The 13857-nt window shown below is 45.5% G+C and overlaps 1 protein-coding gene across 2 annotated transcripts; it reads right to left on the bottom strand.

The window, feature by feature from the left end:
* Window positions 1-685: 685 nt before the first annotated feature.
* Window positions 686-11978, bottom strand: LOC149441296 (retinol dehydrogenase 10-like). Of its 2 annotated transcripts, XM_089657561.1 has the most exons (5): window positions 11497-11978; window positions 7617-7715; window positions 5577-5722; window positions 3336-3467; window positions 686-918 (listed from the first exon to the last, which is right to left on the bottom strand). In XM_089657561.1, the coding sequence occupies exons 1-5, from the start codon at window positions 11947-11949 to the stop codon at window positions 852-854; spliced, it is 897 nt and encodes a 298-aa protein (XP_089513687.1). In that variant the 5' UTR covers window positions 11950-11978; the 3' UTR covers window positions 686-851. The 2 variants fall into 2 exon arrangements, with proteins under 2 accessions (XP_089513687.1, XP_089513689.1); XM_089657563.1 differs by lacking the exon at window positions 5577-5722.
* Between the last annotated feature and the right edge of the window lie 1879 nt (window positions 11979-13857).

Below are 13857 nucleotides of genomic sequence, written 5' to 3'. Positions count from 1 at the left end.
ATGTTCACCTCTGTTTCAGGACAGCATGCACACAACATGTTCACCTCTGCTCTGGTACAGATCTGCAGTTGGCCAGCTTAAAAGAGGAACTTCCCTCTCTCAATCAACATTGACTATTTTTAATCCTTATGTTGCTAGCATTAGTAAATAAATAGCAAAATATCTTGTATTTACTTGTTTTAAACTTTTTTTTTTTCTACATTTCTACAGATGCTTTCTAGTTTTTCGCCTAGGCAAATGTCTTGTGGAGGGGTTTTCTCAGCTATGCATACCCTCCTGCCTGCGTGCCTGAGCTAAGGGCAGATGGATTCCAGTAAGTAAATGCTACATGAATCATCTCCCCTTACTCAAGATGGCCACAGCCAGAAATGCTAGGGTAGTGTTTTTCAAAGTGATTTCTCAGCAAAATAATGCATGTATGGGGGACTTTGCTTTGAATATTAAAATGAGTGAAATAGTGTTTTTGGTGCTCAGATAAAAGTCCTATGACACATTCACCTCTTCTCTGGGACAGATCTGCGCACATGACGTGTTCATTTCTGCTTCAGGAAAAATCCATGCATCTGACACATTCACCTCTGCGCTGGGACAGATCCATGCACATGATGCGGTCACTTCTGCTTCAGGAAAAATCCATGCACGTGACATGTTCCTCTGCTCTGGGACAGATCCATACATACACATATTCACCTCCATCTTTTAATATTATATGTTCAGGGTACAGATAACTGTTTAGTGTCCAAGACACATAAAAGAACATGTATTCATGGACCCAGCAATAGAGTGTGAAATTCAGGTTATGGGTATCGTCGTGAGCTCGGGTGGAGACATTTGAAAAGGTATTGGCGGTGTCATTGTGTCCTTTTCGGTCCTTCTAGAAACTTGTAGCAGAGAAGCTGCACCTCCCAGGGCACAATGCTGGGGAGAGAAAACACAGATAACAGATATTCCTACATGACGTCACTTCACATTATGTCTGCATGTCCTGGGCTCTGCCGCTAAAGAGAACTAGTCACCTATATCCTGCTAGTGCAAACCAGGCATCATATGGTAGTTTCAGCGCTGGTCAGAGTTTTGCTAGTCTGTGTGACCTCAGAGGACAGTGTACTCCAGTACTACCACCAAGCTTCTCCGCCGCATCCGGGGGCACAGAACTACATAGTACCTAAGTACACAGTGGAGTCACTTGTTCCTTTTTTTTTAAAAAAAAAAAAATCAGTTACATTAAAAACACCCTGAGCCATTTTGTGGTTGAACCTTATTTCATTCTGCTATCCCTGTATTACCTACCAAGGTGTGTTCTGAGTGCTGCATGGTTACAGAGATGTCAGGTGTGCAGTATTGCACTAGAACCGATATTGGGATGATTACATACACAGAGCCTTCCCCTTTAGCACTCACTTGGAACAATATGAGAACACAATGAACTGGACCTATTTCAGTATCTACAGAACAAAAGCAGGTGAAGATGGTTAAAAACTCCTTGGGATTGATTTACTAAAGGCAAATAGACTGTGCACTTTGCAAGTTTGCTTGCACTCATTTTCCTTTGTAAATGTCAGTGTGGTAAAGCTTCACTTTGTAAAGAATACCCAATATCGGACGTGAGGACATTTTAAAAAAAAAAAACATTTTGCTTGCACATGATTGGATGATGGGAATCGGAAGATATTTACTAAGCTCTGGGGAAAATGAGTGCAACTGCACTTGCAAATTGCACTGTCTACTTGCCTTCAGTAAATCCACCTCTGAGTCATAAAGCACTCTATGAAAACTCTAACAATAATGGCCACTGTCTCCATTTAGAACTAGCTTTTAGAGTAGGGGGTCTCTAAACAAAGGGCCAGTATACTATCGCTAAGACTTTAGAGGAGCTGTACTGTGACCATTGGGAGTGGAAAATGTGCCAGCATTAGTTGGACTAAACAATGCCCCATCCTTGGTGTCATTGGTAGGAATAGTGCCCCATCCTTGGTGTCATTGGTAGGAATAGTGCCCCGTCATTGGTAGGAATAGTGCCCCATCCTTGGTGTCATTGGTAGGAATAGTGCCCCATCCTTGGTGTCATTGGTAGGAATAGTGCCCCGTCATTGGTAGGAATAGTGCCCCATCCTTGGTGTCATTGGTAGGAATAGTGCCCCATCCTTGGTGTCATTGGTAGGAATAGTGCCCCATCTTTGGTGTCATTGGTAGGAATAGTGCCCCATCGTTGATGTCATTGGGCGGAATTGTGCCCCATCGTTGATGTCATTGGGCGGAATTGTGCCCCATTGTTGATGTCATTGGTGGGAATAGTGCTCCATCGTTGATGTCATTGGGAGGAATTGTGCCCCATCGTTGATGTCATTGGGCGGAATTGTGCCCCATCGTTGATGTCATTGGGCGGAATTGTGCCCCATCACTGGTGTCATTGGGAGGAATTGTGCCCCATCATTGGTGCTATTGGGCCCTATTGTTGGTGCCATTGGAAGGGACTGTGCCCCATTGTTGGTGTCTTTGGGAGGAACTGTGCCTTATCACTGGTGTCCTTTGGGGGAATTGTGCTACATCATTGGTAGGAATTGTACCTCATCATTAGTGTCATTGGGCCCCATCGTAGGTGTCATTGGCAGGAACTGTGCCCCATCGTTGGTGTCATTGGCTGGAACTGTGCCCCATTGTTGGTGTCATTGGGAGGAACTATGCCCCATCATTTGTAGGACCTGTGCCCCATTATTAGTGTCCGTGAATGAAATTATGCTCCAAGGGCCGTATAAAAGCAAGCAAAGGGCCGCAGTTTGGAGACCAATGTTTCAGAGTAAGGTGCACATGGAAAAGTTTGCACAAAACAAACAAAATGTTATTCCAGCAGACTAACCAGTCAAAAACAAATCATGCTGCCCCTTCAAGGTCCCTCTGTACAGTGCAGTCCTAGAGTAAGGACCGCATTATACACAGAAGCCTTGAAGGGAAAGTGCATTGTGCAACTAAAACCTCTGCAAAACAGTGCTGTGGTGGTCATTTTTTCTTTTGTTATGTGATCTAGCTGGAAGTGTGCTAGGAAAAAAGTCATCAGTGCTCACCTGGAGAGAATTCTGTTTTCTCTATAAATCTGGTATTTTACTGAAATTAAACATGGTTTGCTATTCACGAATGATTATGTTGATGGGATCCTTCACAGACACACTGAATCATTAAAAATCCTATGTAAGTTTTCAGCAATGTGCTGTCATACTTCACAATCAATTGGCCAATTGTGTTCCTGGACTGCAAAGCTCACAAGTCAGAGCCCCAGTGCAGCAATGAAGTGACACTGACACTCATCCTCCATAATACAGGCAGTTATTTCTACTCACTGTTTGAGAAGAGCAGCAAAGTAGAGGATTCTGGGAGTGCAGACCATGTTCTGTCCATTGAGAATCCCTCTGACAGCATTCTTGATATATCTCTCCTGTGATGCCGGCGAGAGAAAAGCCTCTAATTCTGGTCTAATGACACAAAACAAGGAAGACACGCTTGTCACATTGACTCCTATATTTTTATAGCTCCAACATATTTTGTAGTGCTGTACTGAGAACACTGAGGCAGTCGCATCAGTCTCTGCACCAGAGGAGCTTACACTCTAATGTCCCACCACAGTCACACACTTATACGTTTATATACACTATATTGTCAAAAGTATTGGGCCCCCTGCCTTTCCACGCACATGAACTTTAATGGCCCCCCAATCTTAGTCCGTATCGTTCAATATTGAGTTGGCCCCGCCCTTTGCAGCTATAACAGCTTCAACTCTTCTGGGAAGGCCGTCCACAAGGTTTAGGAGGGTGTCTATGGGAAGGTTGGACCATTCTTCTAGAAGCACATTTGTGAGGTCAGGCACTGATGTCGGGGGAGGAGGCCTGGCTCGCAGTCTCCGCTCTAATTCATCCCAAAGGTGTTCTATGGGGTTGAGGTCAGGACTCTGTGCAGGCCAGTCAAGTTCCTCCACCCCAAACTGGCTCCTCTATGTCTTTATGGACCTTGCTTTGTGCACTGGTGTGCAGTCATGTTGGAACAGGAAGGGGCCATCCCCAAACTCTTCCCACAAAGTTGGGAGCATGAAATTGTCCAAAATGTCTTGTTATGCTGACGCCTTAAGAGTTCCCTTCACTGGAGCTAGGGGGCCAAGCCCAACCCCTGAAAAACAACCCCACACCATAATCCCCCCTCCACCAAACTTTACACTTGGCACAATGCAGTCAGGCAAGTACCGTTCTCTTGGCAACAGCCAACCCCAGACATGTCCATCGGATTGCCAGAAGCGTGGTCGGTCACTCCAGAGAACACGTCTCCACTGCTCTAGAGTCCAGTTGCGGCGTGCTTTACACCACTGCATCCGACGCTTTGCATTGCACTTGGTGATGTAAGGCTTGGATGCAGCTGCTCAGCCATGGAAACCCATTCCATGAAGCTCTCTACACACTGTAGTTGGGCTCATCTGAAGGCCACACCAAGTTTGGAGGTCTTTAGCTATTGGCTCTGCAGACAGTTGGCGACTTCTGCGCACTGTGCGCTTCAGCATGTGCTGATCCCGCTCTGTCATTTTACGTGGCCTACCACTTGGTGGCTGGGTTGCTGTTGCTCCCAGTTGCTTCCACTTTGTTATAATCCCACTAACAGTTGAGCGTGGAATATTTAGTAGCCAGGAAATGTCACGGATGGACTTATTGCACAGATGGCAACCTATCACGGGACCACGCTTGGAGTCACTGAGCTCTTGAGAGCGACCCATTCTTTCACAAATGTTTGTAGAAGCAGTCTGCATGCCTAGGCGATGATTTTATACACCTGTGGCCATGGAGGTGATTGGAAGACCTGAATCCAATGATTTACCCCTGGTTCACATATATGCGGTTGTGCGGGCCACGTTTTGTGTGGACACGAGAGCCCATTCATTTGAATGGGCTCCTGTGCCCCGTGACACGCAGGGAAGAAGTCCCTGCACTTCTTCTGAAAACGCAGTCTGCACAGGAACCTTGGTTTCCAGTACGGTTGCACTTTCCAGTGCGGGCAGCGTGCCATTAAAACTAATGGCAACCGCCCGCAGGTCCGAATTCCTCTGTGCGGGTGGTGCGGCTGCATGGGTTTTCGTGCGGATCCGCAGCCACACCACCCGCACATATGTGAACCTAGCCTTAGAGGACTGGCCCAATACTTTTGGCAATATAGTGTAGCTCTGACATATTCCACAGTGCTGTACAGAGAACACTGAGCCAGTCACATCAGTCTGCACCAGAGGAGCTTACACTCTAAATGTCCAACCACAGTCACACACTGTTTTTATTATACAATCATGTAGATCTGACATATAATTGATACACGCTTATTACTGATGAGTTATATAGTTCTGACATAGTCCACACCACTATGCAGAGAACACTGATCAAGTCACATCAGTCTCTGCACCAGAGGAATTTACACTCTCTTAGTTGTACAATCACACACACCAGACTATTTCTGTGTAGACATACATTGGGGTGTAAAATAGTCTGTGTTGGTTCTCCATATATTAGTGTATCAGCACTGACAAGAGGACCTGTCACATTGTCAGTGCCCACCTGATGGAGGGGATGTCAGTAGAAGTGTGAGTGGTGAGATAAGGACAGATCAGGGTTGTCTTCACGCCATCAATGTTTTTGGATTTCAGAGCATGGCTGAGCGATTCATGGAGGCCAACTGCAGCAAACTGACTGGCACAGAAATCCTGAAATGGAAATTGGATTAGTTCATGGCAAATACACTTCGAGAGGGTCACTGTCTCCTCCCCTCACTTACATACAGCCTCAGGAGTCACCATGTCCTCCTCTCGCTCATTTACATATACACTGCTCAAAAAAAGTAAAGGAACACTTTTTAATTAGAGTATAGCATCAAGTCATTGAAACTCCTGGGATGTTGATCTGATCAGTGAAGTAGCAGAGGGGTTTGTTAATGAGTTTCACCTGCTTTGGTGTTAATGAAATTAACAACAGGTACACTAGATGGGACGACCCCCAAAACAGGAATGGTTTTACAGGTGGAGGCCACTGACATTTTTTTCCCTACTCATCTTTTCTTACTGTATTTCACTAGTTTTGCATTTGGCTAGGGTCAGTGTCACTACTGGTAGCATGAGGTGATACCTGGACCCTACAGAGGTTGCACAGGCAGTCCAACTCCTCCAGGATGGCATATCAATATGTGCCATTGCCAGAAGGTTTGCTGTGTCTCCCAGTACAGTCTCAAGAGCATGGAGGAGATTCCAGGAGACAGGCAGTTACTCTAGGAGAGCTGGACAGGGCCATAGAAGGTCCTCAATCCATCAGCTGGACCAGTATCTGCTCTTTTGTGCAAGGAGGAACAGGATGAGCACTGCCAGAGCCCTACAAAATGACCTCCAGCAGGCCACTGGTGTGAATGTCTCTGACCAAACAATCAGAAACAGACTTCATGAGGGTGGCCTGAGGGCCCGACATCCCCTAGTGGGCCCTGTGCTCACTGCCCGGCACCATAGAGCTCGATTGGCATTTGCCATTGAATACCAGAATTGGCAGGTCCACCACTGGCGTCCTCACAGATGAGAGCAGGTTCACCCTGAGCACATGTGACAGACGTGAAAGGGTCTGGAGAAGCCGTGGAGAATGTTATGCTGCCTGTAACATCATTCAGCATGACCGTTTGGTGGTGGGTCAGTGATGGTCTGGGGAGGCATATCCAAGGAGGGACGCACAGACCTCTACAGGCTAGACAATGGCACCTTGACTGCCATTAGGTATCAGGATGAAATCCTTGGACCCATTGTCAGATCCTATGCTGGTACAATGAGTCTTGGGTTCCTCCTGGTGCACAACAAGGCCCAGCCTTATGAGGCGAGAGTCTGCAGGCAGTTCCTGGAGGATGAAGGAATTGATACCATTGAATGGCCCCCACGCTCACCTGACCTAAATCCAATAGAACACCTCTGGGATGTCATGTTTCGCTCTATTCAACGCTGCCAGGTTGCACCCCAGACTGTCCAGGAGCTCAGAGATGCCGTGGTCCAGATCTGGGAGGAAATACCCCAGGTCAACATCCGTGGTTTCATTAGGAGCATGCCCCGACATTGTCAGGCATGCATACAAGCACGTGGGGGCCATACAAACTACTGAGGACCATTTTGAGTTGCTGCAATGAAATTTCAGAAAAATGGACTCGCTTGCTGCTTTATTTTTTCACTTTGATTTTCGGGGTGTCTTTGAATTCAGTCCTCTGTAGGTTGATAATTTTCATTTCCATCAAACGATGGGGCATCCTTACGTTCCTAACCCATTACCCAGTCCATATCAGTATAGAGATCCAGCAGGAGATTTTTCACCATTGAGAATCAATGTGTTTTCAAAGTGTTCCTTTAATTTTTTTGAGCAGTTTATTTTCAGCAGTCAACATCTCATCCCCCTTTTTTCACATATAACATCAATTAGCATTTCCCCCCTTCATTATTTACATACAGTATAGTATCAGCAGTCAGCATCTCCTCCCCCTCATTTACATGCAGCGCCATCTTACTTTTTACAGTATTACACTGTTGGCTCCTCCTGACCTCTCATTGTGCAGTTGGCGGTAATGGTGGAGACACTAACCTCCTGGTATGGTGCCGCCACAAGTCCCAGATGGCTGGACACGGTGACAATGTGCCCCTCGTTCTTCTCCATCATCCGGGGAAGGAAACACTTCAACATCTGCCAGGAAATCACATAATTATCTATGGAACCTACAGAAAGTAGCCTGCTTTCACACTGATCCGTCTTTCTTCCACTTTTGTGTTAAAAAAAAGCAGAAGAAAAAAGGGGACCATGTAATCCTATGGAACTCTTCACACGTATACGTTGTGTGCCAGATGTGTTTTTTAAAATCCTGCTTGCTGCATTTTTGGTGCAGGTTTAGCGTGGTAAAGAAAACGCACCAAAAGCGCACCTCCCCATTAAAATTAATGGAAAACACTGCAAAAAAAAACCATACAAAATGCATCTGCATTGCATTTTGGGTGCGTTTTTTGAGTCACATGTCCTGTAAAAAATTGCATTGCAAACGCAGTAAAAAGTGGCAAAAACGCATATGCTTTTTTGCCTCATTTTTGCTGCAGATCACTGTGATAGTAGCAATCACTCCCAGCCTGTATGTACAAAGAGCCCCACCTGCTTTACATCTCCACCGTCCTGTGGGCAAGAAGTGCTGGGGGGTGGGGTCACACTGAGCAGGACTTTTTCAGGAGGTTAGATGAGGGTGTGAGAGACAGTTCTGACCGCAGCTTCTGTGGTGCTTCAGTTCAGGATCATCAAAGATGTCAACATGGCACAGCAGTTTATAGGGTGAAATTATGGGTGTTGCTAATTTAGCAGATGTCAACAGGTGTCAGTGGGCAGCAGAAACTGTCAATGGGTGTCAATGGGCAACAGCAGATGTCATCACTACAACAGATGTCAGGGAGCATCAGCAAGTGTCAGCACATCAATAGGTGCCAGCCGGAGTCAGCAGGTGTTCTCTGGTATCAACACCTTGAATCTGAAAAAGTGGCAGCACACTGTTAGGCTGCTTAGTTCTAAGTGTATCAGAAAAGTTTCAGCTTTGCCTCCTCCCAAGCCACACCTCCTCTAATGCATTTGACCTGGAATATAGTCCACTATTAAGGCCTTAACGCATTAGGGGCATGGCTAAGAAAGAGGCAAAGCTGAAGCCTTTTTGATATACTTAAAATCAGTTGACTTTCCAGGGTGCGCCTCCACTTTTTCATTTTCAGATTTTAGGAGGGGCCTTTAGGAAACTAGCACCGAGCAGGGCTGAAATCTCCAGGTGATCTTGATGGAGCAGAGCTTTGGGTTTATTGGGTCTCAGTGGTATCAACAGTTGTCAGCGAGAATCAACAGGTGGCAGTGGGCACCAGCAGGTGTCAACTGGCAGCAGGAGGTGTCAGCACATCAACAGGTTCAGCAGGTGTCAGAGTGTCAACAGGTGTCAGTGGTTGTCAGTAGGTGTTCTCAGACATCAACAGGTGTCTGTGTGTTAACAAGAGTCAGTGGGAGACAGCAGGTGTCAGTGTGTCAGCAGGTGACATCAGACATCAACAGTTGGTAGCTGGAATCAGCAGGTGTCAGTGCGTCAACCGGTGTCAGCAGGTGACATGAGACATCAACAGTTGGTAGCAGGAATCAGTAGGTGTCAGTAGCTGTCAGCAGACCTCAACAGTTGTCAGCGTGAATCAACAGGTGACAGTGGGCATCAGCAGGTGTCAACGGGCAGCTGGAAGTGTCAGCACATCAACAGGTTCAGTGGAGATCAGCAGATGTCAGAGTGTCAACAGGTGTCAGTGGTTGTCAGTAGGTGCCAGTGGACTTCAGCAGACATCAGCAGGTGTCAGTGCATCAACAGGTGTCAGTGGTTGTCAGTAGGTGCCAGTGGACTTCAGCAGACATCAGCAGGTGTCAGTGCATCAACAGGTGTCAGCAGGTGACATCAGACATCAACAGTTGGTAGCAGGAATCAGCAGGTGTCAGTGCATCAACAGGTGTCAGCAGGTGACATCAGACATCAAGGGTTGGTAGCAGGAATCAGCAGGTGTCAGCAGACCTCAACTGGTGTCAGTATCTGCATATTGTATCACTGTTAATCACGAACACTGACATGCATGCAGGTAGAAGTAAACAGACAAAATGTTCATTTTATAGACTTATTGTTTCATTGATTAGTAATAATATGGATTTCTCGTACATGGAGGAAAGCAACAGAGGGGAACAATATTCAATCACTTTAATGGAAGACTGTTCCACAATCAGCACCCCTGTGCAGCGTCACTCATTTAGGTCACATGACCCATAAGCAGGGTGCCTAGTGTACAGGGAGGGCTCTGTGCAGACATTTATACCCCCCAAATGATGATATTGTGCTACTACATAGAGTTCCATCTGTCCAGGATTCCCTCACATATAACACCTATTATAATATCATTTTATATGAGATCTCTGTAGGTTCCACACTCAGTTCATTACCTGTGACCCCCCTCCACCCCATCCTAGCATGTCTATCCCCTCCCAGGATGAACGTTTTCCAGTAACTGACCCTCTACATGGAGGTATAGCTTTCCCTCTGTATAAGTTGCCATGTCAACGAATCATTTAGTTTGACAGATATACTCAGTTTTCCTTAGAACACTGTTTCTCAACCTTTTTTCAGTCAAGGCACCCTTTAAACTTATGAACAGCCCCGAGGCTCCCTTTAAAATTACGGACAGTCTTGAGGCACCCAATTCTAACATGTGAAAAACTATTCTAATAGTTTTATATAACGCAGCAACATCCACACACGTAGGACACCCAACATTAGAGGTGATTTATTCTTCCAAAGTAAATACACTTTTGCACGCTGGTACTGACTAGTATTCCAATGTTTCTCCTCTCCCTCAGTTTTTCTCCATCACTGAGCTAATGTGACCCCAGCACTGATGGAGGGGGGCAGGGGAGGATCAAACTAGGATGCTGTGCAAGTAGCCGACATCCTCCTTATCAAGTGATAATGCCATTAGTTGTCAGGACGCCGGTGGCTACAAGGTTGTAATGGCGCACAATGAAAACCTGTGGCTTTGTGTAACTAATAGGCAGGCTTGTTCCACCTGCTGGCTTCTATACAAGTTTTGGGCAGTTTTTTACATTTTGTCAAGGCACCCCTGAAGAAACCTCAAGGCACCCCGGGGTGCCTGGGCACCCTGTTTGAGAAAGGCTGACTTAGAAGATATAATGTATTCAATAGAAATGGTGATATGCAAATTGCAGTAACCCACACCAATCAGACGACATTTTATTTATGCTGGATCAGTGAAAGATAAAATTTAATTGGTTGGTTTTTGCCTTTTTGAACATTCAGCCCTGGTTCACATATATGCGTTCTGGAATCGCTCCGTTTTGCTAGTGTGATTCTTCCCCTCAATTCCCATGAGCTTTGTTTACACACCTATGTGTTTTTTGATGAGATTTTTCAAGTGCTCCATTTTTAGATCTGCATTGTCTATAGGTTTTTGGGGTTTTTTTTTTAGTTTGTCTCTCTATCCTTAAAATCCTCTGCTTCTATGGTAAAAACGCATCAAATCGCACTCATATGTAAGCAATAATATCAGAGTCCCAAAGTACTCTATAGCAGGCGAGTTTGGAACACATCGCTCCAAACTCACACAGGACCCTTTTTAGAAACGCAGCCAAAAAGGCAATGCAGTTGGATCGCATGAGTGTGATCCACCTTCATAGGAATATATGCTATGTGTCCTGTCATTCAAATCAGTGTCTGTGCAAATGCATCACAAATCGCATATGTGTGAACCAGGGCTCAAAAGTATTTGTGTTCCTAGAGTTCCACCTACACACTCACCAACCCTCTGTGGCTGGTGGTGATACTGCTGGACAGTGGCCTCCGACTGGTTACCTGACAATGTACATACGTATATTTCAGCGTCCCACCTTCTGAAGTGTGGCCTACCCAGAAATGAGCGTGGCAGTTCATCCTCATCCTCCTCTCAATAACGTCATCCTCACATTGTAAGAATCGCTCGCCGGCTTCAATACTGCCATTGTTAACTAAGATGGTGACGTCTCCCACCTCTCGCTGCACTCTGCGGGCCATGGCGTAGACTTCATTCTTCTGGCTAATGTCGCAGGTGTAGGGGAATGCGCGGGCCCTCAGACACCTCACCAAGCGCACTGTCTCCTCCATTCCTTCTCTGTCCTTATCCCACAGTACAAGGGCAAGTACCCCTTTCCTGGCAAATTCAAGGGCAAAATTTCTCCCGACATTACTGGCGGCTCCAGTCACCAGGCAGATGGCACCTCTCACGTTTTTCTGCTTGGGCCTGACCACCCATCGCATTACCGAAGGAACGATACAGCCGAATACTTTCCAGAACATCAGCAGAAAATCTCGAAGGACCTCCATGGCGCAGCCTGTCCGTTCTACTCTCAGGACCGGCGTAGCCTCGATTATATGATAGGATTAAAGGATCATGGCCAATCCCCAACAATAGCACCTTTCAGGAGAATTCCTGACTGTATAATGTGGATTTACACATTGCAGATTTCACACAACAAACTCGAAAACAGGAAGACATTCCAACCAGGTGGAGCTAATGATTAATATCGAACACAAGACAACCATTGTGCCTCATATGATCACTATGTTTTTGGATGGAACTGAATTCCTGCTCAGTCTGCCTGAAATTTGCACACCACGCACACTGTGAGCATTCAGCTAGTGGAGAAGTGAGATTGGACATTCACATTGTAACGTGTGACCACTTCAGGCACATCTGGAAGAAGAAGAAACACACTCAGAGTTAGGCTGGCCATACACGGGTCGTTTTTCGGCCGATAAACGAAAAATCGGTTGTTGCTGGCAGCGATGCTGCCACCAATGTCCACGAAAAACGGCCATTTTTTTGTGGATTTTCCAGTATGACTGATAATACTAAATGAGAAAATCCGCGAAAAACGACAGACGGGCTGGCCCCACTAACGGCGTGAATATCGGCCGATTTTTCGTGCGGACGTCTATGGCCTGCATTATTCCTGTGCCCATTGTTTTTCACTCTGAAAACTGATGATAATGCTTAGCAATGTCCATAGTGATTGTCCACATCTACCATGTCCTATCTGATCATATGACCATCATTGCCAAGTAAACCAACCACAGGGGGAAAATATCTGCAAGTCTCCCTTCAAAGCACACGGGGCCAATAATTTCCGAGGACACCATGCTACTGGGTCTTTTGGCACACCTCAGTTCAATTACAAGGAATCTCTTTAAATTGCATTTGCAATTTTTCAGACTGGTAATCTAATAATACAACATCCAGATAATGAGAACTGAACACTTCTAGATAATGAATACCAGGGACAACTTCACAAAAAAAACAAAGCATTGTCCCTGGAAGACAGACAAGGAACCTTGTTGCTTCCAGTGTTTGGAATTCAAAGTAAGGTAACATGGGTGGTTGGAGTGCCCCTGCAAGTCAGGTTACCTGAATGGTTTGAGTGTTCTTAAAAGTTAGGTGACCTGAGTAGTTAGATTGTCCTTGGAAGACCAGTGACCTAAATGGTTAAATTATCCCAGGACGACCAGTGACCTAAGTGGTTGGTGTGTTCCTAGTAATTAGGGGACATGTGTGGTTGAAATGTCTCTGGAAGTCAGGTAACCTGGGTGGTTGAAGTGTCCCTTAAATTGTTGTCAACCAAAGGTATGATGGTAATATGACTACATAATTAATTTTGGGCTGGAGCTTCTCCACACTGAAGGATTTCCACAATCACTTTTGGGTGAGTCTAGAATTGAAGTGCTACACCATAATATTAGGGTCCAAATATAATTTTATTCCAAAAGCAAATTGGTTGCAAAATCCAGCGCACACATCAAATTTACCCAAAATTCTAAAATCAAAAACTAGTTTTGGCATCATTAAAATTAAAAATAATAATAAAAAGAGGTAAGAAGAATACTGGATGGATTATAATAATGTAGCATTATCCTCACAAGGGTCATTGTGTTGTGGGTACCCCTAAGCTCCTCACAGCCAGGCAACAGGTATTTCTCACACAGACTTGCATCCAAGAGACAGTAACCAGTACATGGGCTTGGTTTTGTTGTTTTATTAGGGGAAAACAACTTGGATAGGGAAATAGGAATTATGGGATGCCCAGTTGGCTTGAATCAATGAAGGGGGGACACTTCCAACCTATGTACAAAAGCAGATTCTGGACTGTTCTTTGCTTGAAAGCAGTCAGTCGTTGCGGACCAGCACCAGCAACTAGCAGCTCCTCAAAAATCAGCTTAGCTTATCATAATTACATG

This window comes from Staurois parvus, unplaced genomic scaffold, assembly GCF_062004578.1.
Source record: "Staurois parvus isolate SC_StPar_1 unplaced genomic scaffold, SC_StPar_1.0 ptg001008l, whole genome shotgun sequence".
In the NCBI taxonomy this organism is placed as follows: Eukaryota; Metazoa; Chordata; class Amphibia; order Anura; family Ranidae; genus Staurois; species Staurois parvus.
This window is presented reverse-complemented; position numbering and strand designations above follow the sequence as displayed.

Coding starts and splice junctions, on each gene's coding strand:
- LOC149441296 (XM_089657561.1), bottom strand. CDS start 11,949: ATGGAGGTCCTTCGAGATTTTCTGCTGATGTTCTGGAAAGTATTCGGC. Junction 7,716..11,496: donor ACTGCCACGCTCATTTCTGG/GTAGGCCACACT, acceptor ATTTCCTGGCAG/ATGTTGAAGTGTTTCCTTCC. Junction 919..3,335: donor TTTGCTGCTCTTCTCAAACA/GTGAGTAGAAAT, acceptor TTCTCTCCCCAG/CATTGTGCCCTGGGAGGTGC.